This window comes from Humulus lupulus, chromosome X, assembly GCF_963169125.1.
Source record: "Humulus lupulus chromosome X, drHumLupu1.1, whole genome shotgun sequence".
NCBI lineage: Eukaryota > Viridiplantae > Streptophyta > Magnoliopsida > Rosales > Cannabaceae > Humulus > Humulus lupulus.
The window spans coordinates 260,923,549-260,949,410 of record NC_084802.1 but is presented as its reverse complement, the minus strand read 5'-3'; the positions used below and the strand labels follow the sequence as shown (position 1 = coordinate 260,949,410).

The 25,862-nt window shown below is 45.4% G+C and overlaps 1 protein-coding gene across 1 annotated transcript; it reads right to left on the bottom strand.

Annotated features, from left to right (window-relative positions):
* Positions 1–1,030: 1,030 nt before the first annotated feature.
* On the bottom strand, positions 1,031–3,412 carry LOC133806938 (replication factor A protein 1-like). Its single transcript, XM_062245031.1, has 9 exons — positions 3,269–3,412; positions 2,910–3,183; positions 2,731–2,818; positions 2,549–2,601; positions 2,038–2,255; positions 1,868–1,923; positions 1,380–1,671; positions 1,231–1,299; positions 1,031–1,132 (listed from the first exon to the last, which is right to left on the bottom strand). The coding sequence occupies exons 1-9, from the start codon at positions 3,410–3,412 to the stop codon at positions 1,031–1,033; spliced, it is 1,296 nt and encodes a 431-aa protein (XP_062101015.1).
* Positions 3,413–25,862: the final 22,450 nt, after the last annotated feature.

The window sequence follows — 25,862 nt, the reverse complement described above, 5'->3', positions numbered from 1 at the left end:
ATTCTACTATATATAGATACAAAATTATTATTACTTGAACTTATATATATTTGTTATGTTATAATTAATAGTATATGTAAATATATATGTATATAATAAATTTATTCATATAATGATAATATAAAATTTTAACTCTCATTATAATAATAATATAAAATTATTCTATTATATATAATAAACAATTTATAATACATTTAAATTATAAAAATTATTCTTACATATCATCATGATTTTGAAATCAATATAATAAGAATAACACCAATATTTAAAAAAAAACTTAAACATTTAAATTAAGAACTATTACTAATATTAATTTAATATATTAATCATAATTTTTAATACTATTATTATTAATGATTATTAATTTTTTTTCCTAAAAAAAGAATGTAAATGTGTATGAAAGAACATAACAAAATAAAATATAATTAAGGAAACACTAATATTTACATGTATACATTTGACAAAATAATACCAAAAAAAAAGTTTTAGTCATAACCATTAAAATTAGAATATTTTGTAGAAATTCTCGTTTCATCAACTTGTTGATTCAAGTGCCACTATGCTCACATTTTTTTCATTCTTTTTTTACTTGTTATACTTATAAATAAAGACTCTTTACTCGTCTAATATTCAATCAAGAACAAAATTATAATTTTCTATATATGAGATATTATCTCATTAATAAAATTATTGAAAATGAAAATGATTTGTTGACAAATACTGTTAGTAGATTAAAAGTCCATTAAGTAATAGATTATGAGATTTATTAAGTCTAATGGACTTGATCAATTTTTTTTTATTTAATAGATAAATCTTAATATTTTTTATGGGTTATTTTGAAAATAGACAATGAAATGAATTGTGATCAATGCAATAATAATTCTAAATAAAAACATAGATTAATAAGGAATGAGAAATATCATATTACACCACACTTAGATATAAAATTAAATTAAACACACATGTGGAAAGATAGTCCACCAAACTACTAAGCAAATCCTTAAAATTGAATAATTTTACTATCATCAACTTAATCATCATCTTCATCATCAACTACAACATGCTTTTTTCTCTTTCCACTTTGAACAGTGAGACCATAGTCTTCCACAGAATCTCCAAAATCATGATGACCCTGCAATTTAATTTTTAGAAGAAAAAAATATGAACACAAATCATATTCATTTTAATAATAAGAAATATCAATTTAGAAATGGGAGTTAATGAAATTACCACATCTTGAGAATGATTTTCTTTTGTTACCCTTAGTTTCTCATCTCCATCATTTGTAGTAAATTTTTCCTACAAAACAAATAATAAATATATTTATTTAAATTACATATATCACACACAAATTAAACCTTGCATTTTAAAAAAATTACCTTCTTTACTTTCTTTGATTCATGTTCTTGTTCTAATTTCTCATTAGGCACAAAAATCTTGGATACGGTAAAATTTTCAAGACCCTCTTTTAAGTTATATTCATTCAATCTTAACTTATAAACAAAATCTTTTCCACAAAGAGTTTCAATCTCTGTAGGAAGATTATTGTTTGAAGATAATCTATTGAATAACTTGTGTGCAGATGTATCAAGTAATTTTTCAGCTATAACATTGAATAAAACAAAAGTTGTTTCTCCAGTTTTATCCATGACTCTTATATGTATTTTGTACCTACATTAGACAAAAACAAAAGTTAGAATAGATCAAATAAAATAATCAAGATTTTTTTTTTAAAAAAAAAAATCACCAACATTATTGCTCTTACATCACAAGAGGGTAATCACATATTTTCTTGCAAGTGCCGCACATATAAACACCATTTGTAGGTATGATTTTTTTTAAACACGTTTTGCATGATATATAATACCATCCAAAAGTGTTGTCTATACCAATAATTTTGCACCTTATTGTAACAATGCACTCCTACAATTAAACACAAACCATAGAAAAATATAAATCAAACAATTAGACATAGGAACATTAAGGAATAAATAATAGAATAGTCAGAGAATGATGAAGAGAATGGAAAATGATTACCTTGACTTGATCACCCAAATTAGCCTCTAACATTTCTTTAATACTCAAACGATTGAGGAACATCTCTTCCTCAAGAGAAAGCCTATTGACGTTGGAACTTTCAATATCTTGCACTCGGTTGGAGGTGGTGGAAAATCTCTCAATTAAAGATGTCACATAATCTATTTCAAGATTAATATATATTTTTGTTGCACTTGTTGTAGAAAAAATGACTTCACCTATTTAAAGTAATTGTAAAATTCAATAAAATTATTTTTGACATATCAAACTTAATATATAATAGTAAGATATACAAAACTTGAGTATAAAATAAGATACACAAAGCCAAGAATATAAATTTCAATAAAAAAATAACTTGACTATAATAGTGAGGTATACACATTGATTTTTTTTTTTTTTAAAAAAAAGTATAATTGGTGAGATGTCAAAAAATTATCACCTTGGAATCTTTTAATTGTTGTGGAAGTGAGTATCACTATAAATGGTTTGTCATCTTTTTTATACAACTCACGATCAAACATCTCCCCCAAATCTCCCCATAAAGTTATTTTTGTTGTCACCGAACTATAAAGGAAAAAAAAATTCAATGTTAACTAAAAAAAAATAAAGGCAGAATATGAAAGATTTATAAAATAAACCAATAATAAGAAACATACACATAATTTTAATTTTTATGACCATGTTAAAACTTACTAATTTGTTATAATTTTTATGTCTCTTTTTTTCCAGTTACCTCCAACAATCTCAATGTCACCCACTCCACACAAGCATCCAACAACATCTAAAATAGCACCCCCAAAAAAATATCATTAGAATACAAAGATAATTTTTTTAAAATATAAATTAAAAAATATAAAAAATGATACAAGTACCTGAGAGGATTGTATTGTCATTGACACGTAAATCAATTAAACTTTGAGATATGAATTGAAATCCATTGATTGGAATCTTAACAATTCCTTCTTCCAACTTCTTTAGGGAAGTTGTAACCAAAAAAAGAAGTTTGTTCTCATTAGAAAGAGGTTTGTACTCGCCTGTGCTTGCAACCACTTTTAAATTTTTTATACTATATAAACAACCCTCACTCAAAAGGTGCTTCAACTTGGTAACTAAATTTTTTCCGATTGTTGCATGCATAAGATTTTCCTGTCACAAAAATCCATATTATATTAAGTATAAAATAATTGAAAAAAATAGACAATATAATAGGATAAAAAGATTTTTTGTATACCTTTTCATCAATGAAAATCATGTCAAGACTGATAAGTTCTCCATTTTTCTTGGTGTTGATTGATTCCCACATCCTACAAACTCGAACTCTTATCATCAAACTACCCTTATCATTGTCTAAATCTTGAAGAAAAGAGTACTCCATAAAGTAAACAATGAAAAAGTTCAAATATCAATTACCAAAACACAAAAATACTTTGTAAGGGGAACTTTCCTTCAAGCAAATGGTGTTTATATATAACCAATTTAATTAAGTCTATTTACTAATTAAAAAATCTAAAGTATTAAGCTACATTTATTATATACTAATCAGTTTTTTTTTTTCTACAAAATAACATTTTTTAAATCTCATAACTTATATGATTATTCAAATTATTTTTTAAAAAATAAAGTTATTTTTAACTATAATTTAAGAAGTAGACGTTATGGATATTGGTGCAGCCGTTGGTCAATAAATAAAATAAACTGTTGTGTATCGTGTATGTATATGAGCCTTTGTCCTACATGCATAATAATATAGTTTGCATGTAAGGGGCTACGTGGAAGAAAAGTAGATACACAACTTATTGTATATGTATATCTAATATATTTTTGGTAGAGAATATAACTATATTGAATGATTACGTGTCAGGCTAATTCATATGTTTATAATACCTTAAATTTATATATGCACACAGGTTATGTAGATACTCATTTTCTCTCATTTAATAATAGCAATAATAACAATATATTTATTATATGTTCTTATTACTGCTTTTGAGATTGAGACTATGAAATAATACCCATAAATGATGAAAGAGATATATGTTTACAAAACTATTGGAATTCTGTACGCCCTGGATTTCCCACGGGCTGTTTAGCAGGACGAGCCTCAGACTAATCAGGTTCAGTCCGAGGCTCCCGCAGGCCGGAGGCCCTATTTCCAAGACGGACCCTTATCAGCTCGAGGGGGTCTTGTTTCCAGCTCACATTTGTGGCATAGGAGCTGAGAGTGACATCTGAAGGCCACGGGCGGAGCAGCTCGGGTTGCGAGCTTCTCAGGAAGCTCTGACCCTATGGGAAGTCAACACGCAAGCTAAACGTGCATATTCCTGCCATCACGTGCCTGATATCCCCCTGACTTCTCGGACACGCAGCAGGAACGTGCGTATTCAGACACCCACGGACGGGTTGGGCCGTGCGGCCCATTATCTTCTTCCATGCTGATTAGACCACACTTGTGTGTCAGGTTTAGGAATTAATCATGAGTGTCACAGATTTGATATGACAAATGGTAAGGTCACGGGATGACCTCCCTACCAACCCCCAGGTGCCTTCTCCTATAAATAAGGAGACCCTGGGAGTTGATAGGGGTTGGAAGAAATAGTCTTTGAAGAAATATATACTTTGTAAACCAAATACTCAGAGAAAGTCAATAATATTGACTAGTGGAGTAGAAGGATTTTAACCTTCGAACCACTTAAAAACGTGTCTGGAGTCACCTAGTTCTTGCACAAAGATTTCATATCTGTGACGGTTCTACTTTTAGTACTAATCTCTTTCTCTTCTTCTCTTAATTACCTGTTGCCGAAGAACCGCGTCAACAGTTTGGTGCTTTCATTGAGAGCAAGTCCGATTAGTACTACCACAAACATACAACTATGGTGACCACTCGATCCAGGCATGGCAACGAGACAGAGCAGCGTGATGGGCAGGAGGCCCACCATGTTGCCCTCCCTGATGAGCAAGTTCCTGAAGTCCAGCAGAGGCCAGGGAAGCAGCCAGCGGGCCAAGACGACACTGGTAGTTCAGCGCCCCAGCCGCCTAATCCGAATCCATGTTATTACACTGCGGTGGAGATGGAGAATGCTCAGCTGAGGAGCCAGTTAGCAGCAGCTGGTCAGCAACTCCAGGACATTCTGAGCCGACTACCCCCTCTCACAACCAACGGTAACGTTGGAGAGAGGCAAGGCGAGGCTCCTAAGTCTCGCCGGAGTAATCGGTCTAGGCGTAGCCGTTCGGATAGACTTCCTGCAGCTAGTTCCGCCCCTTCATCACACCATCAAGAGGCGAACTTCTGGGAAATGCCTCGGACCGGACAGCAGCAGTACAGCCGCTCGGTTAGGACGTCAACCCCTAGCTCTCAGCCTTCCTCGAGGACGCCCAGAAGAGATCGAGGAAATTCCCGAAGAATGGCCGAGGAGAGCCGGAGACGTCGGCCCGTCCCCGAAGAACGTCCAGTCCCTCGTCCAGCTCGCCCATCTCGGGACCAGCAAGCTGGCAGGGCCGAGAGGCCCCCACCAAATTTAGTCCGACCAGATGGTACTAGGATCGCCTCCCCGGTCAGGCATCCTCCTTCTCCCATCAGATATCCGTCTCCTCAACCCGTCCGAGATATCCCGACCTACGGAAATAGTAGGAGAGACCCGCCATCGGCCGGGCCCTCCCGGCGCAGCAGGGTGCCGGGGGAGGGACCAGGTCGGAGCCGCCAAAGACGCACCCCGAGCCTGTCCAGCAGGAGTCACTGGACCGGTAGTGCACGGAGTGATCTCTCGGGAGGAGACCTGCGCCAGCGACTAAGTTCAGCACAAAGTCACCATACAACCCAGGGAGGCGACCTTCGAGATCGCCTCAACTCTCACAGAGAGGATCGAGTTAGGGATGGTAGCCAGGCCCGCTCAGTTGGGGTCCGATCCGAAGTACGTAACGACGGGAATGCCCCAAATGACCTATCTCAAAATAGGAGGGGCAACAACCCGCCTAATATGTACAACGGATCCGGAGCTGTTGAACAGCCCCGGAATAACCCAGGATCTCAGGACAAAACCCTAGAGCGCTTAACTCAGATGGAGGAGCTGATGAAGAAGCTCCTATCGGAAAAAGAAAAAGACGAATATGATTCAAGGGATGAGATGGAACTCTTCGCCCCCAATATAGCAGCGACGGCATACCCTTCTGGCTTTCGTATGCCCCACTTGTCAAAGTTCAACGGGGATGGAGACCCGTCTGACCACTTAGGGATGTTCAACACCCTAATGATGGCCCATAACATCGGACCGGAGCTTCGTTGCTTGATCTTTCCTTCCACCCTAACTGGGCCCGCCAGGCAGTGGTTCAAGCAGAGTAAAAGGCAGTTAATAAGCTCTTGGAAGACATTTTCGGCTGACTTCAAAAGGGCATTCCGAGCCTCTCAGGCCGCCCGAGTCCAGGCCGACTCCCTAGCTAATGTGAGACAGCAACCTGGTGAGACGCTGAAAGCCTACTTGAGCAGATTTGCAAATGTCGCTGCTCGAGCCAGAAACGCTGACGATAGCTCCAAACTCATGGCCATGAGGACCGGGATCCTAGTCGGCGGAGACCTGTGGAAGGATATTCAAAGGAGGGGTGTCAGCTCGGTTAGTGAATTCCTTAACAGAGCCCAAGAGTGGATAAACTTGGAAGAAGCTGAAGCTTCAGCCGCGGGGACCAGCCAGGCCCCCGAGAAGCCCGCTGGGACGGGAAAAGAGATCGTAGTGGCGATTCCCGACGTTGCGTAGAATAACCAGCCCGGTGGTGGCAAAAGAAAAGGAAATGGTGAAAACAGCTAGCACGGTCAAAAGAAGAATAAGTCTGTGGATAAATTCAAGCTCGTGTTCACACGTATACCGAGCTCACCCAGACCAGAGAAAATATTTTCCTGGCCAACGCTACACGAGTCCCCTGGAAGAGGCCGGAGCCATTGAAACACCCCAAGGGAAAGAGAGACGCTTCCAAATTCTGCCGTTTTCATAACGACGTCGGGCACAATACCGACGACTGCAGGCACCTCAAAGATGAAATCGAGACTCTCATCCGAGCAGGTCCGTTGGCGCAATACTCGCGGAACAGGGTCCCGACAAGTCGACCCGCTCCGGAGGTCCTGGCCAGTCAGCCTGGACCTCGGGTAGATCATGACGTCCTTCCCCCCGTGGTCGAGGGAGAGATTTCCACCATCTCTGGAGGACCACACATGGCTGGCACGAGTAGAGGCGCCCAGAAGAGGTATGTGAATGAATTAAAGGCCCATAACAGAGCGGAGTTCGTCCCGGAACAACGTCAATCAAAATAGCAAAGATTAGAGAAACAACCGATAACTTTCACGGAGGAAGACACGAGCCATGTCCAATTCCCTCATAACGATCCCTTGGTCGTAGCAGTCCAGCTCGCCAACCGGAGAGTAAGGAGAGTGTTGGTGGACAATGGGAGCTCGGTGAACCTCCTATTCCGGTCCACCTTAGAAAAAATGGGTCTGACCGTCTCCGAGCTGGAGGCAACCTCGATGATGCTATATGGTTTTTCAGGAGAAGGATCAGCAGCGATAGGGACGATTGAGCTGGTGATCACCCTAGGAGACGAGTCCCGAACAGTGTCCAAACTACTCGAATTCGTGGTCATTGACTGCTCCGCTGCTTACAATGCCATTTTGGGCCGACCTACGCTCATTGCTTTCGAGGCTATCACTTCCGTTCGGCACCTCGCCATGAAATTTCCTACTTCAACAGGGGTCTGTACTATCAAGGGCGATCAGCTCGCTGCCAGGGAATGCTACAGCATTTCCATGAAGGGAAAATCTAAACCCGGGCAGATGACGATGGCCATTCAGGACGAAGAGGAATCTCGGGGACCTCAGATTTCCGAAGGCGAAAAGCTCGCCCTAAGCGAGGACATTGACCCCCGAGTAGGCGAGGACAGGTCCGAGCTCCAAGCTATTGAAGAGCTCGAGGAGGTAAGCATCGATGAGCAAAACCCGTCACGGACGGTTAAGCTCGGAAAGAACCTCTGCGATGGAAGAAAGGCGGAGCTAACTACGTTTCTGCAGAAGAACCTGGACGTATTCGCATGGTCGCACGAGGACATGATAGGGATCAGTCCGAGCGTCATCATGCACACGCTCCACCTAGATAAAAGCGTCCCTGCCAAGTCCCAAAAGCAGAGACGTTTAGGGACAACCCGAGCCGAAGCCCTTGAAGAAGAAGTGGCCCGGCTCAAAAAGTGTGGCTTTATCCGCGAAGCCAAATTTCCCATTTGGGTTGCCAATCCCGTGTTAGTTCCAAAGCCCAATGGGAAGTGGCGGACCTGTATCGACTTCTCCGACCTGAATAAAGCCTGCCCCAAGGATTGCTTTCCATTGCCGAGGATCGATCAACTGGTGGATGCCACGGCGGGGCACGAGCTCATGTCCTTCATGGACGCGTACTCGGGCTACAATCAGATCGCGATGAATCCAGCAGACCAGGAACATACCAGCTTCATGACCCCGACTAATGTCTATTGCTATAAGGTCATGCCGTTCGGTCTTAAGAATGTCGGGGCTACCTACCAAAGGCTAGTAAATAGAATGTTCGCGGACCAGATCGGGAAAAACATGGAAGTGTACGTCGATGATATGCTTGTCAAGTCAAAGACTGCCAGCAACCACGTCGTCGACCTGGAAGAATGCTTTAACATACTGCGAGAATATGGCATGAGGCTCAATCCTCAGAAGTGCACTTTTGGCATCGCATTGGGGAAATTCTTGGGTTTCATAGTCAATACCCGAGGAATCGAGGCAAACCCCTACAAGATCAGGTCACTGCTCGAGCTTCCTTCCCCCAGGTCGCGGAAAGATGTCCAAGGCCTCACAGGATGAGTGGCAGCACTGAACCGGTTCATTTCCAAATCGACTGATAAGTGTTTGCCCTTCTACAACCTGCTCCGGGGAAACAAGAAGTTCGAATGGACAGTAGAGTGTGAAAGCGCATTCCTCGACCTAAAAACGCACCTGGCTGAACCGCCTGTGCTATCAAAGCCCAAGGTAGGAGAACCTCTTTTCCTCTACATGGCCGTCACTGAGGACGCAGCTAGTGCCGTTTTGGTGCGAGAAGAGGACCAGGCTTAGAAACCGGTCTATTACATCAGCAAGAGACTCCTCGGAGCTGAATCAAGGTACCCATTGATGGAAAAACTGGCGTTCTGCCTAATCACTGCCTCGCGAAAACTCAGGCCATACTTCCAGTCCCACTCTGTACACGTCATGACCGATCAGCCTTTAAGGCAGGTTTTGCAAAAGCCTGAAGCGTCGGGACGCTTGCTAAAGTGGGCGGTCGAACTCAGTCAATTCGAGATTTTCTATACTCCCCGAACTACCATAAAAAGTCAAGCCTTGGCCGACTTCGTGGCGGAATGCGCGGGATTCCATGAGATTCCATCAGAAGACTCATCTCAGGTCGCCTCCTCGAGCTCATTGTGGAAGATCTTCATTGATGGCTCATCTAACGAGAACGGCTCCGGGGCCGGAATCATTCTGATATCCCTAGAGGGGCATAGATTCCACTCGGCGCTGAGGTTCGGGTTCAAGGCGTCTAACAACGAGGCAGAGTACGAGGCCTTGTTAGCTGGACTTAGGATAGCTAGTGAGCTAAAGGCAAGCTCTGTCCAATGCTTCAGCGACTCCCAGCTCGTGGTGAATCAGGTTCTAGGCGAGTATCAGGCGCGGGGTCCCAAGATGGCCGCCTATTTGGCAAAGGTAAAATCCGAACTGTCTGCGTTTGGGCAAGGGTCGATCGAACAGATACCTCGGGAGCAGAACGCCAACGCAGATGCTCTCGCCAAGCTCGCCACCTCGGGAGAGACAGAAACCCTGGGGTTGGTGCCAGTTGAGTTCTTGGAGAAACCTAGCATAGACGGAGATCGGGCAGATATTGAAATGATTGACATCAGGCCGACCTGGATGACTCCCATTATTGAGTATCTCGTCGAGGGCAAGTTACCCAAAGGGCGCAACGACGCACGACGAGTCCTTTATCAAGCTCCGAGGTATACGCTAGTCGAGGGGGTGCTGTACCGACGTGGGCATTCCTTACCTCTCCTCCGGTGCGTTCTTCCAAGCAAAGCGAAGGCCATCCTGCAAGAAGTTCATGAAGGATTCTGCGGAGACCATTCTGGGGGGCAAAGCCTGGCCTTGAAGGTTCTCCAGCAAGGTTATTACTGGCCGACTCTGTCCAAAGACTCGATCTCATATGTGAAAAGGTGCTACAAGTGTCAGCGGTTCGCTGCGGTTGCCCGAGCTCCTCCGGTCGAGCTAAAAATGATTTCATCTCCCTGGCCATTTGCCGTTTGGGGGATAGATCTAATAGGCGCCCTGCCTACCGGAAAGGGCGGGGTCCGTTACGCCGTAGTAGCCATTGACTACTTCACCAAGTGGGCCGAAGCAGAGCCGTTGGCGACAATAACATCGAAAAAGGTGCTAGACTTCGTGGTTAAAAGCATCATATGTCGATTTGGCCTACCTAAAAAGATCGTCTCCGACAATGGCACTCAATTTGACAGCGATCTGTTCACCGAATTTTGCGAAAGGCACGGAATTGTGAAAAGCTTCTCGTCCGTGGCCTATCCCCAGGCGAACGGCCAGGTCGAGGCGGTCAATAAAACTCTGAAGGCGAGCCTCAAGAAGAGGCTAGATGAGGCAAAGGGGATCTGGCCAGAACAGCTCCCCCAAGTTCTGTGGGCATATAGGACCTCACATAGGACTCCCACGGGTCACACTCCTTTCTCCCTAACATTTGGGAGTGAAGCAGTCCTCCCCGTGGAGATTAAAGTTCTGTCACATAGGGTCCAGTCCTACGACCAAGACAGGAACCACGAGCTCCTATGCCATTCCTTAGACTTAGTGGATGAAAGGCGAGAGGATTCACAACTCTAGCTCGCCCATTATCAACAGAAGATCACTCGCTACTTCAACACTAAGGTCAAAAGACGTGCCTTTAGCGTCGGTGATTTGGTCTTGAGGAGAGTTTTCCTGGCCGGGAAAGATCCCAAAGATGGGGTTTTGGGACCAAGCTGGGAAGGACCATACCAGGTCATCGAAGTTATCAAAGAGGGAACTTATAAGTTAGCTCGACTTGGTGGAGGGGCGGTCCCGCGGAGTTGGAATGCTATCCACCTAAAGAAATACTATCAATGATCCGTTTGTAAGGCCTAGAAGGTCACCTTCCATGTATAAATAAAAATCAAATGTTTCTCTTTATTTGCAAGTGTAATTTTAAAGTAACCACGAAAGACCCTTTCCCAGTTACTTGGGGGGCATATGGTACCTGGACATAACCAGGTCTCCTTAACGACTTAGGTGTTAATTTTTATCTATGGATAAGAGTTATCACAAACTAAGTCCTATCCTGGTTTTAACCAGGTCATAAAACTTAGAAGTTAACTAAAATTTATTGACCGTGGTTCTTCTTTAAAGAGCCCGGGATATGGATAAAAGTTGACGCGAACTAAGTTTTTTAAAATAAGTTCCTGGTTTTAACCAGGTCATAAAACTTAGAAGTTAACTAAAATTTATTGACCGTGGTTCTTCTTTAAAGAGCCCGGGATATGGATAAAAGTTGACGCGAACTAAGTTTTATAAAATAAGTTCCTGGTTTTAACCAGGTCATAAAACTTAGAAGTTAACTTAAAATTTGTAGATCGTGGTTCTTCTCTAAAAGCCCGGGATATAAATAACGGTTAACCCGAACTAAGTCCATAAAAATAAAGAGATGAATTGTAGCCAAATGCATAAAAATATATATATATGTTAAAATTGCTGAGCAAATTGTCTCGAGGTGGAAGCACCTCATATAAAAAAAAATTACAATGGAAAGTAAGAGTTCAAAATGCCCAAAGAGAAGTATCCTAAGCCCCATCAGTTGGCCTTTTGGAGGTCGCGGTCTCGTCCTGCTCCGCCGCGGCAAAGGCCTCTCCAGTCTCCGAGGGAGGAACCTCTTTATTTAGGCGGGCTTGGAGCTTCGGCAGCAAAAACGCCCAGAGGTCCAGTGGCATGAAAGAAAAGTCCGCGTCCAGATTGTGGGACCAGCAGTGATAGAACAGGTCTTGTAAGGACTGCTCCGAAACGGCCCGCTCGGCTTCCAGGGCGGCCTGGGCCTCGGTCTTCGCTGCCTCGAGATCCGTCCGCGATGCGGTCAGGGAGTTTTTAAGCTCTTGGTTCTCGGAGCGGATCTTCTTTAGCTCGACTTTGGAGGCCGCCAGCGCGTCCTTCGCCTCCTGGGCCTCCTGAAGCGCGGTCTGGCGCTCGGCCTCCATACCCTCGAGCTGGGCCTTGGTCCTAGCAATGCCTCTGTACGCGGCAGCAATGCCCTGTAAGAAAGGAAGGATAAATTAACTAACTGGAAGAAAAAAGGCGACGTGTGAGCGTTAAAACCTTAAAGGAATGGGGCAGTTTACCGTTAGGGTCATGTCTATCGAAGACTCTATAACTCGGACCGGGCTCGTCGTTTCGATGGCCCGGAGCTCCTTCTCCCTGATCTTGTAGAAATGGCTGACGGCATAGCTCGCCGACTCATAAACCGTCCCCCGGAATGCTTCTGGCATCTTCTCCAGGTCCTGGGGATCGACCGGGATACGCACATCCGGGGCTGCCGCGGCCGGATTCCCGATCTCCATTACCCCGTCCTGGACGGCTAATGGAGATCGTTGGGATGGCGGGAGCATGGGTCCTGTCCTGGCAACAGGAAGGATCGCCCCCGCGCCCTGGGATGGAGGGGCTTTCTCCTTCTCCTTAGCTGGGGATTTGGTGGAGGTCCCAGTCGAGCTCTTGGACTCTCGGAGCCTTTTTAACCTCGGCCCCGCTGGGGGGTTCCCGCCAAAGACCACGCCCCGTAGACTACCTCCAAGCTGAGACATCTCTTCTGCTAAGAACAAAAAACATGGTTATTACAAGGTAGCAATCATGCAGAAATAGAGACAAAAGGTTTAAAGGCAATAAGTAAGCAAATACTAAGGGAGCCCTACCCCTCGAGCTGGAAGAGCCTAAGACGATTATCTCGCGAACTGGCGCAGGTTCTAGGTCCGGTTCTGACTCGGGGCTAGACTCTTCTACATACTGCCTAGTCCCCAGAGCATAGATGCCCCTCTGGAGCGCTGGCCACGTGCGTAAGTTGGTCCCATACTCCTCAAAGAGGATCGACCTAAAAGCTAGGGTGTTATCTACTACTACGGTACCCTTAGGCCAACTCTCTTGGTTGTCCAGCACGAGCTGGTCAACGCAATGGAGTAAGAGCGTATCCAGGTCCGGATTCCTCTAATGACGATGGACGATCTGCCTAGGATTGAACCTAACCAGCCGGGGGTCTGCAGTGGCCCTATCTACATTCTTAAATAAGTAAGGGTTACCTTGGCCGGAAGGACCCGCGGCTGCTCCGAATTGGACCCTCTCCTCGCCCATCCCCTGGGCGACCTCCAAGGTCCTCTTCCTGTTCATCACGAGAGGAACTTCTTCACCCTCCTCCTCGCCTTTGTCGTCTGCGACCTCCTCCGCGACGATCGGTCTGTTGTCGCGAGCTGGGGGAGGCCCCCGGGGCCTTTTCAAATTCAAAGTCTGATTTGGGAAAATCAGCTTGCAGAATACCATCGTCTCGTCCGTCACGAGCGCGCGGTAGTCTTTCTCACTGGGGGGCAAGTTCGCCAGTGTATCATATTGACCCCCGAGGGTCACAGACTTTTCGGTCCTCGCGTAGATGGCTGCAAGGTTGGTTGAAGTCAGAAGTGGAATAAGGGAAGAGCTAAAATAAGATAACCTTTAAAAGGCGAGCTAAATCAAGGATCACTTACGAGGACGGTTGAAGTAGTGATGATTGCAGTTTCGGAACCCAGTTGACATAAAAAACTGGTCCTTGAAGTCGTTTGGATGGCTTGGCAGCTCGATGACTGCTGCCGTGTTAGGGAAGCGGGTTAAGTAATAGAACCCGTCGCCTCGCCCCCGCTGGTCCGGGCTGGCTTTGAGGCAAAAGAAGTATAGAATATCAGCAGGAGTGGGGACCTCCCACTCATGCTTTTGAAACAAATACCTCAATCCCGCCAACAGACGGTATGAGTTGGGGGGGAGCTGGAATGGGGCCAACCCCACATAGTTCAGAAAATCAGCAAAATACTGATCCAGGGGGAGGAAGGCCCCTGCCTTGAAGTGTTCACCGCTCCAGGCCGCGAACGACTCATCGAGCGGCGTGCAGCTCCGCTCCCCATCCGCAGCAGGTCGGGCGATCACGGAGGCCCTCCCCAGGGGAATGTTGTGGTTGAGGAAGATTTTGTTGATCTTTGCCTGGTCGGTTATCTTCGAGACGATTCTCTCCACCTCGAAAAACGCGTCAGGGGCCACCTCGGCCTGTTTCTCCACTGCCGGTCCAAAGTGAGAAATTGGCGAGCTGGTCATCACCGCCTTTCCTTTATCCTGCTGGGAGGACGAACTTCCCATATTCTTCTGTGGCAGATTTCTCTTTGGAGCCATCTGGTCGCCTATCGAACAAAAGAAAACACTTTAGAAAAGGCGACCCAAGCAGGAGAATGAAGCAAGTATTAAGTACACGAGCTGGGGTAAGCCTAGCCCGTGGAGAGTGGTGCCACGCGTTCCAAGGAACACGTGCCTGTGCCCTCAACAGATCCCAGATTACTCGGAATTCGTGTGTCAGGGGGCTCAGAGTAAAAATTTGCCTTGGGGGGAAAGTTTCAACAGGCAAAGCGTGGCAAAACCGCTTTTGAGGCGTATTCCCTAAGCTACCCGGTTTTGCACCCAAAATTCCTAAAGGTCCTACCCAGAAATTGTTCCTGAAGAAGCACCATGAAACCCATACTTTAAGACGATGTCCCATGGCAGGCGTGCCCTAACCTAAGAAGGGTTGCCACCCTCTGTATTCACGCAACTCAGAAAACCCCTGCATGTGGCTACAGTAATATTTTTTACCTAAGCTACAGTGACATGCTTTCAAAGCAAACAGGGCCAGAAGAACTTACAGTGTGTGGCTGGATGATGAGTGAGATTACTGCGCTGGTAAAAGCTTCGTTGGTACGGTGACCTCCAAGGCTTTGAAGAAACTCGTACGCTTAAGCTTCGTGAACGGAGAAGATGAGAATAGCAGAGATGAGGGTTTCGTTCTTTGGAAGGTCAGAGAAAGAAGAAGGAAATTTGGGAATTTTTTGAGTGATAAGGTGGCCCGTGCGTGGGATGGCCACCCCCTTTTATACAAGGGAAGGATCACGTGTAAAAGGCTCTTGGGAGACCCCCCACTCGAAATATGAAACGACGGCTGGACAGTAGGCTAGGCCATTTAATGCGGTTCTCGTGGGGTGTACCGTCGCCACCCACGGCGTTCCACGTATCAGACGCCTGCGAAAAGAATGGAATGCGAAGGGTTGTGGGGGAAGTCTAAAAGCCCCTACTGTGGTCTCCTATATGTGACGTCATAGACCACGAGCAGGAGCTTGGGGGGCAGATGTACGCCCTGAATTTCCCACGGGCTGTTTAGCAGGACGAGCCTCGGACTAATCAGGTTCAGTCCGAGGCTCCCGCAGGCCGGAGGCCCTATTTCCAAGACGGACCCTTATCAGCTCGAGGGGGTCTTGTTTCCAGCTCGCATTTGTGGCATAGGAGCTGAGAGTGACATTTGAAGGCCACGGGCGGAGCAGCACGGGTTGCGAGCTTCTCAGGAAGCTCTGACCCTATGGGAAGTCAACACGCAAGCTAAACGTGCATATTCCTGCCATCACGTGCCTGATATCCCCCTGACTTCTCGGACATGCAGCAGGAACGTGCGTATTCAGACACCCACGGACGGGTTGGGCCGTGCGGCCCATTATCTTCTTCCATGCTGATTAGACCACACTTGTGTGTCAGGTTTAGGAATTAATCATGAGTGTCACAGATTTGATATGACAAATGGTAAGGTCACGGGATGACCTCCCTACCAACCCCCAGGTGCCTTCTCCTATAAATAAGGAGACCCTGGGAGTTGATAGGGGTTGGAAGAAATAGTCTTTGAAGAAATATATACTTTGTAAACCAAATACTCAGAGAAAGTCAATAATATTGACTAGTGGAGTAGAAGGATTTTAACCTTCGAACCACTTAAAAACGTGTCTGGAGTCACCTAGTTCTTGCACAAAGATTTCATATCTGTGACGGTTCTACTTTTAGTACTAATCTCTTTCTCTTCTTCTCTTAATTACCTGTTGCCGAAGAACCGCGTCAACAAATTCCATCTCCTTTTTATTATTTTAACGGTAAGTCTTAATAATAATAATAATAATAATTGTAATCAATTTTAAATTTACTTCCTAACTGATTAATCATTAAAAATAACTTTATTAATTAAAAAATAACTGATTAATTACAAAACAGTTACATATACATATATACACTTTGTGTAGTTATAGTACATGACACAATCTATATATATATATGCATTTATTTAAATATATATATATAAATTAATGACATACATACAAGTGAGGTTACCGTTAAAACAATAAAAAATTTATATATCATAATATAAAATAATAAAGTTTATAAAAAATTCATATATTATAATATAAAACTATCCATATATATTATGTTCATATATGTTTATTATCCATATATTATAAATTATTCATATATATATAGATATAGATGTTATCTAAAACATATATAGATTTAGAAGTTATTATTATTATTATAGGTTTTTATTACTTGAACTTATATAGGTAAATATATATATGTATATAATATTAAATTTTAACTCTCATATAATAATATAAAATTATTTAGATGTTATTATTATAATATAAAGTTTTAAGTCCTATATTATAATAATAATATTAATCATAGATATATGTAAATAAAATTATTCATATCATAATATAAAACTATTCTACTAGATGGTTATAACATGTATAGATTTAGAAGTTATTATTATTATTATTATAGATTATTATTACTTAAACTTATATATATTTATATATAAGTTTACTTAAACTTATAATTTTTAATAAAAAAATTATTTATATAATAATAATGTTAAATTTTCTCATATAATAATATAAAATTATATAGATATTATTATTATTTGAACATGTAGATATATTTGTTATATTATTATTAGTAAAAAATCAAATTCTTAAAAATTAGTAATAAATAAATAATAATAATGTTAAAATTTCTCATATAATAATGTAATTAATATAATAAATAATAATAATGTTAAATTTTCTCATATAATAACTCACATGTAATTAATATAATACTAATAATTTATTAAAAAAATCAAATTTTTAAAAATTAGATAATTCTAATAATTAACTCACATGTAATTAATATAATACTAATAATTTATTATAAAAAAATCAAATTCTTAAAAATTAGATAACTCATCTAAAAGAGATGTTAGGATGTCACCTAAGCTCCATGTAGATCCCTATTATATAGATATATAGATCTGTTTTTCATCTGTGCTTTACCTCATCTTTAAAATAGAAAATGGTGGATAGAATCTACCCATCGTATCATTCAAGTCGCTCGTTGTTTCTACCACATCGTTTTAAATGAAATTTTACTTCCCAAAAATATAATTTTTTTATTTTACCTCTAAATTTTATATTTTATCATACATAAAATTCTCTATTTTTTTATTATTTAAATATTATATTTTCAAACATATTTTATTCCTTTCAAATATTTTCTATAACTATCAATAATATATTTATATATTTTAATGTTTACAATATCTACCCATATGTAATATCACGTAATTATATTATAATTTAAATTTATCCATGTTGACGCGGTTCTTCGGCAACAGGTAATTAAGAGAAGAAGAGAAAGAGATTAGTACTTAAAAGTAGAACCGCCGCAGATATGAAATCTTTGTGAAAAGAACTAGGTGACCTTAAACACGTTTTTAAGTGGTTCGAAGGTTAAAATCCTTCTACTCCACTAGTCAATATTATTGATCTTTTCTGGGTAATTGGTTTACAAAATATATAGTTCTTACAAGACTATTTTTTCCAACCCCTATCAATTCCCAGGGTCTCCATATTTATAGGAGAAGGCACCTGGAAATTGGTAGGGAGGTCATCCCGTGACCTTTCCATTTGTCATATCAAGTCTGTGATATTCATGATTAATTCCTAAACCTGACACACAAGTGTGGTCTAATCAGTATGGAAGGAAACAATGGGCCGCACGGCCCAACCCGTCCGTGGGTGTCTGAATACGCACGTTCCTGCTGCGTGTCCGAGAAGTCAGGGGGATATCGGACACGTGATGGCAGGATTATGCACGTTTATCTTGCGTGTTGACTTCCCATAGGGTCAGAGCTTCCTGAGAAGCTCGCTGCCGGAACAATCCATAACCCGAGCTGATCCGTCGGTGGTCGCCGGATGTTGTTCCCAGCTCCTGGAACAACAAGAGGGAGCAGGAAACTCCATCCCCTCGAGCTAGGAAGGGACCGTCCTGAAGATAAAGCCTCTGGCCTGTGGGAGCCTCGGGCTAAATCATGTTTAGTCCGAGGATCGTCCTGCTAAACAGCCCGTGGGAAAGCCAGGGCGTACATCTGCCCCCCAAGCTCCTGCTCGTGGTCCATGACGTCAGATATGGGAGACCACAGTAGGAGCTTTTAGACTTCCCCCACAACCCTTCGCATTCCATGCTTTTCGCATGCGTCTGATACGTGGAACGCCGTGGGTGGCGACGGTACACTCTATGAGAACCGCATTAAATGGCCTAGCCTACTGTCCAGCCGTCGTTTCACATTTCGAGTGGAGGGTCTCCCAGGAGCCTTTTACACGTGATCCCCCCTTGTATAAAAAGGGGGTGGTCATCCCACGCACGGGCCACCTTACCATTCAGAACCTCTCAAATTTCCTTCTTTTCTCTCTGACCTTTCGAAGAACAAAACCCTCATTTCCACTGCTTTCATCTTCTCCGTTCACGAAGCTTAAGCGTGCGAGTTCCTTCAAGGCCTTGGAGACTACTGTGCCAACGAAGCTCCTACCAGCACAGCAACCTCGCTCACCATCCAACCATATACTGTAAGTCTTCTGTCCCTGTTTACAGTTTGGTGCTTTCATTGAGAGCAAGCCCAATTAGTACTACCACGAACATACAACTATGGTGACCACTCGATCCAAACATGGCAACGAGACAGAACAGCATGATGGGCAGGAGGCCCGCCATGTTGCCCTCCCCGAGGAGCAAGTTCCTGAAGTCCAGCAAAGGCCAGGAAAGCAGCCGGCCGGCCAAGACGACACTGGTAGTTCGGCGCCCCGGCCGCCTAATCCGAATCCATGTTATTATACTGCGGTGGAGATGGAGAATGCTCAGCTGAGGAGCCAGCTAGCAGCAGCTGGTCAGCAAATCCAGGATATTCTGAGTCGACTACCCCCTCTCACAACCAACGGTAACGTTGGAGAGAGGCAAGGCGAGGCTCCTAAGTCTCGCCGGAGTAATCGATCCAGGCATAGCCGTTCGGGTAGACTCCCTGCAGCCAACTCCACCCCTGCATCACGCCATCAAGAGGCGAACTTCAGGGAAATGCCTCAGACTGAACCGCAGCAGTACAGCCGTTCGGTTAGGACATCAACCCCTAGCTCTCAGCCTTCCTCGAGGACGCCCAGAAGAGATAGAGGAAATTCCCAAAGGAGGGCCGAGGAGATCCGGAGACGTCAGCCCGTCCCCGAAGAACGTCCAGTTCCTCGTCCAGATCGCCCAGCGCGAAACCATCAAGCTGGCAGGGCCGAGAGGCCCCCACCAAATTTAGTCCGTCCAGACGGCACTAGGATCGCCTCTCCGGTCAGGCATCCTCCTTCTCCCATCAGATATCCGTCTCCTCAGACCGTCTGAGACATCCCGACCTACGGAAATAGTAGGAGAGACCCGCCATCGGCCGGGCCTTCCCGCCGCAGCAGGGCGCCGGGAGAAGGAGCAGGTCGGAGCCGCCAAAGACGCACATCGAGCCTGTCCAGCAGGAGTCACTGGACCGGCAGTGCACGGAGTGATCTTTCGGGAGGGGACCTGCGACAGCGACTAAGTTCAGCACAAAGTCACCATAATTCCCATGGAGGCGACCTTCGAGATCGCCTCAACTCTCACAGAGAGGGTCCAGTTAGGGATGGTAGCCGGGCCCGCTCAGTTGGGGTCCGATCCGAAGTACGTAATGGCGGGAATGCCCCAAATGACCTATCTCCAGATAGGAGGGGCAATAACCCGCCTAATATGTACAACGAGTCCGGAGCTGTTGAACAGCCCCGGAATAACCCAGGATCTCAGGACAAAACCCTAGAGCGCTTAACTCAAATGGAGGAGCTGATGAAGAAGCTCCTGTCGGAGAAAGAAAAAGACGAATATGATTCAGGGGATGAGATGGAGCTCTTCGCCCCCAACATAGCAGCAACAGCATACCCTTCTGGCTTTCGTATGCCTCACTTGTCAAAGTTCAACGGGGATGGAGACCCATCTGACCACTTAGGGATGTTCAACACCCTAATGATGGCTCATAACATCGGGCCAGAGCTTCGTTGCTTGATCTTTCCTTCCACCCTAACTGGACCTGCCAGGCAGTGGTTCAAACAAAGTAAAAGGCAGTCAATCAGCTCCTGGAAGACCTTTTCGGCTGACTTCAAGAGGGCATTCCGCGCCTCTCAGGCCGCCAGGGTCCAGGCCGACTCCCTAGCTAACGTGAGACAGCAACCTGGAGAAACGCTAAAAGCCTACTTGAGCAGATTTGCAAATGTCGCTGCTCGAGCCAGAGACGCCGACGACAGCTCCAAACTCATGGCTATGAGGACCGGGATCCTAGTAGGCGGAGATCTGTGGAAGGATATTCAAAGGAGGGGGGTCAGCTCAGTTAGTGAATTCCTTAACAGAGCCCAAGAATGGATAAACTTGGAGGAAGCTGAAGCTTCAGCCGCGGGGACCAGCCAGGCCCTCGAGAAGCCTGCTGGGGCGGGAACAGAGATCGTAGTAGCGACTCCCGACGTCACGCAGAGCAACCAGCCCGGTGGCGGCAAAAGAAAAGGGAATGGTGAAAACGTCCAGCACGGTCAAAAGAAGAATAAGTCCGTGGATAAATTCAAGCCCGTGTTCACAACGTATACCGAGCTCACCCAAACCAGAGAGAATATTTTCCTGGCCAACGCAACGCGAGTCCCCTGGAAAAGACCGGAGCCAATAAAGCACCCTAAGGGAAAGAGAGACGCTTCCAAATTCTGCCGTTTTCATAACGACGTCGGGCACAATACCGACGACTGCAGGCACCTCAAAGATGAAATAGAGACTCTCATCCGAGCAGGTCCGTTGGCGCAATACTCGCGGAACAGGGTCCCGACAGGTCGACCCGCTCCGGAGATCCCAGCCAGTCAACCTGGACCTCAAGTAGATCAGGACGTCCCTCCCCCCGTGGTCGAGGGAGAGATTTCCACCATCTCTGGAGGGCCACACATGGCTGGCACGAGCAGAGGCGCCCAGAAGAGGTACATAAATGAGTTGAAGGCCCACAATGGAGGGGAGTTCGTCCCGGAACAGCGTCAATCAAAACAACAAAGATTAGAGAAACAACCAGTCACTTTCACGGAGGAGGACGCGGGCCATGTCCAATTCCCTCATAACGATCCCTTGGTCGTAGCAGTCCAGCTCGCCAACCGGAGAGTAAGGAGGGTGTTAGTGGACAATGGGAGCTCGGTGAATCTCCTATTCCGTTCAACCTTAGAAAAAATGGGTCTGACCGTCTCCGAGCTAAAGGCAACCTCGATGATGCTATATGGTTTTTCAGGCGAAGGGTCAGCAGCGATAGGAACGATCGAGCTGGTGATCACCCTAGGCGACGAGTCCCGAACAGTGTCCAAACTGCTCGAATTCGTAGTCATTGACTGCTCCGCTGCCTACAATGCAATTTTGGGCCGACCAACGCTCGTTGCTTTCGAAGCTATCACATCCGTCCGGCACCTCGCCATGAAGTTCCCTACTTCGACAGGGGTCTGCACTATCAAGGGCGATCAGCTCGCTGCCAGGGAATGCTACAGCATTTCCATGAAGGGAAAATCTAAACCCGGGCAGGTGGCGATGGCCATTCAGGATGAAGAGGAATCGCAGGGACCCAAGGCGGCCCCTGAGATTGAAAAACCTCGGGTTTTCGAAGACGAAAAGCTCGCCTTAAGCGAGGACATTGACCCCCGAGTAGGCGAGGACAGGTCCGAGCTCCAAGCTATTGAAGATCTCGAGGAGGTAGGCATCGATGAACAAAATCCTTCACGGACGGTGAAGCTCGGAAAGAACCTCTGCGATAAGAGAAAGGCGGATCTGACTGCGTTTCTGAAAAAGAACCTAGACGTATTCGCATGATCGCACGAGGACATGATAGGGATCAGTCCGAGCGTAATCATGCACACGCTCCACCTAGACAAAAGCGTCCCTGCAAAGTCTCAAAAGCAGAGGCGTTTAGGGACAACCCGAGCCGAGGCCCTTGAAGAAGAAGTGGCCCGGCTCAAAAAATGTGGCTTTATCCGCGAAGCCAGATTTCCCATTTGGGTTGCCAATCCCGTGTTAGTTCCAAAGCCCAATGGCAAGTGGCGGACCTGTATCGATTTTTCCGACCTGAATAAAGCATGCCCCAAGGATTGCTTTCCGTTGCCGAGGATCGATCAACTGGTGGATGCCACGGCGGGGCACGAGCTCATGTCCTTCATGGACGCGTACTCGGGCTACAATCAGATCGCGATGAATCCAGCAGACCAGGATCATACCAGCTTTATGACCCCGACTAATGTCTATTGTTATAAGGTCATGCCGTTCGGTCTTAAGAATGCTGGGGCAACCTACCAAAGGCTGGTAAATAGAATGTTCGCGGATCAGATCGGGAAAAACATGGAAGTGTACGTCGATGATATGCTTGTCAAGTCAAAGACTGCCACCAACCACGTCGCCGACCTGGAAGAATGTTTTAACATACTGCGAGAATATGGCATGAGGCTCAATCCTCAGAAATGCACTTTCGGTGTCGCATCGGGGAAGTTCTTGGGTTTCATAGTCAATACCCGAGGAATCGAGGCAAATCCCGACAAGATCAGGTCACTGCTCGAGCTTCCATCCCCCAGGTCGCGGAAAGATGTCCAAGGCCTCACAGGAAGGGTGGCAGCACTGAACCGGTTCATTTCCAAATCGACCGACAAGTGCCTGCCTTTCTACAACCTGCTCCGCGGAAACAAGAAATTCGAATGGACAGTAGAATGCGAGGGCGCATTCCTCGACCTAAAAACGCACCTAGCTGAGCCACCTGTGCTATCAAAGCCCAGGGTAGGAGAACCTCTTTTCCTCTACATGGCCGTGACTGAGGACGCAGCTAGTGCCGTTCTGGTGCGAGAAGAGGACCAGGCTCAGAAACCGGTTTATTACATCAGCAAGCGACTCCTCGGAGCTGAGTCAAGGTACCCGTTGATGGAAAAGCTGGCGTTCTGCCTAATCACGGCCTCGCGAAAACTCAGGCCATACTTCCAGTCCCACTCTGTACACGTCATGACCGATCAGCCTCTAAGGCAGGTTTTGCAAAAGCCTGAAGCCTCGGGACGCTTGCTAAAGTGGGCGGTCGAACTCAGTCAGTTCGAGATTTTCTATACTCCCCGAACTACCATAAAAAGTCAAGCCTTGGCCGACTTCGTGGCAGAATGCGCGGGATTCCGTGAGATCCCATCGGAAGATTCACAGCAGCTCACCTCCTCAGGTTCATCGTGGAGGATCTTCGTTGATGGCTCATCTAACGAGAACGGCTCCGGGGCCGGAATCATTCTGATATCCCCAGAAGGACATAGATTCCATTCGGCGCTGAGGTTCGAGTTCAAGGCGTCCAACAACGAGGCAGAGTACGAGGCCTTGTTAGCCGGACTTAGGATAGCTAGCGAGCTAAAGGCAAGCTCTGTCCAATGCTTCAGCGACTCCCAGCTCGTGGTGAATCAGGTCTTAGGCGAGTATCAGGCGCGGGGTCCCAAGATGGCCTCTTATTTGGCTAAGGTAAAATCCGAATTGTCTACGTTTGGGCAAGGGTCGATCGAGCAGATACCTCGAGAGCAGAACGCCAATGCAGATGCTCTCGCCAAGCTCGCCACCTCGGGGGAGGCAGAAACCCTGGGGTTAGTGCCAATTGAGTTCTTGGACAAACCAAGCATAGACGGAGATCGAGCAGATATTGAGATGATTGACATCAGGCCGACCTGGATGACTCCCATTGTTGAGTACCTCGTCGAGGGCAAGTTAAGAGAAGAAGAGAAGAAGAGAAAGAGATTAGTACTTAAAAGTAGAACCGCCGCAGATATGAAATCTTTGTGAAAAGAACTAGGTGACCTTAAACACGTTTTTAAGTGGTTCGAAGGTTAAAATCCTTCTACTCCACTAGTCAATATTATTGATCTTTTCTGGGTAATTGGTTTACAAAATATATAGTTCTTACAAGACTATTTTTTCCAACCCCTATCAATTCCCAGGGTCTCCATATTTATAGGAGAAGGCACCTGGAAATTGGTAGGGAGGTCATCCCGTGACCTTTCCATTTGTCATATCAAGTCTGTGATATTCATGATTAATTCCTAAACCTGACACACAAGTGTGGTCTAATCAGTATGGAAGGAAACAATGGGCCGCACGGCCCAACCCGTCCGTGGGTGTCTGAATACGCACGTTCCTGCTGCGTGTCCGAGAAGTCAGGGGGATATCGGACACGTGATGGCAGGATTATGCACGTTTATCTTGCGTGTTGACTTCCCATAGGGTCAGAGCTTCCTGAGAAGCTCGCTGCCGGAACAATCCATTACCCGAGCTGATCCGTCGGTGGTCGCCGGATGTTGTTCCCAGCTCCTGGAACAACAAGAGGGAGCAGGAAACTCCATCCCCTCGAGCTAGGAAGGGCCCGTCCTGAAGATAAAGCCTCTGGCCTGTGGGAGCCTCGGGCTAAATCATGTTTAGTCCGAGGATCGTCCTGCTAAACAGCCCGTGGGAAAGCCAGGGCGTACATCTACCCCCCAAGCTCCTGCTCGTGGTCCATGACGTCAGATATGGGAGACCACAGTAGGAGCTTTTAGACTTCCCCCACAACCCTTCGCATTCCATGCTTTTCGCATGCGTCTGATACGTGGAACGCCGTGGGTGGCGACGGCACACTCTATGAGAACCGCATTAAATGGCCTAGCCTACTGTCCAGCCGTCGTTTCACATTTCGAGTGGAGGGTCTCCCAGGAGCCTTTTACACGTGATCCCCCCTTGTATAAAAAGGGGGTGGTCATCCCACGCACGGGCCACCTTACCATTCAGAACCTCTCAAATTTCCTTCTTTTCTCTCTGACCTTCCGAAGAACAAAACCCTCATTTCCACTGCTTTCATCTTCTCCGTTCACGAAGCTTAAGCGTGCGAGTTCCTTCAAGGCCTTGGAGACTACTGTGCCAACGAAGCTCCTACCAGCACAGCAACCTCGCTCACCATCCAACCCTATACTGTAAGTCTTCTGTCCCTGTTTATTTTTGAAAGCATGCCACTGTAGCCTAGGTAAAAATTTTTACTGTAGCCACATGCAGAGGTTTTTTGGGTCGCGCGGATATGGAGGGTGATGGCCCTTCTTAGATTAGGGCACGCCTGCCATGGGACATCGCCTTAGAATATGGGTTCCATGATTCTCTCTTAGGAACAATTTCTGGGTAGGATCCTTAAGAATTTTGGGTGAAAAAACCGGGTAGCTTAGGGAATACGCCTTAAAAGCGGTTTTGCCACGCCTTGCCTGTTGAAACTTTCCCCCCAAGGAAATTTTTTTTACTCTGAGCCTTCTGACACACGAAT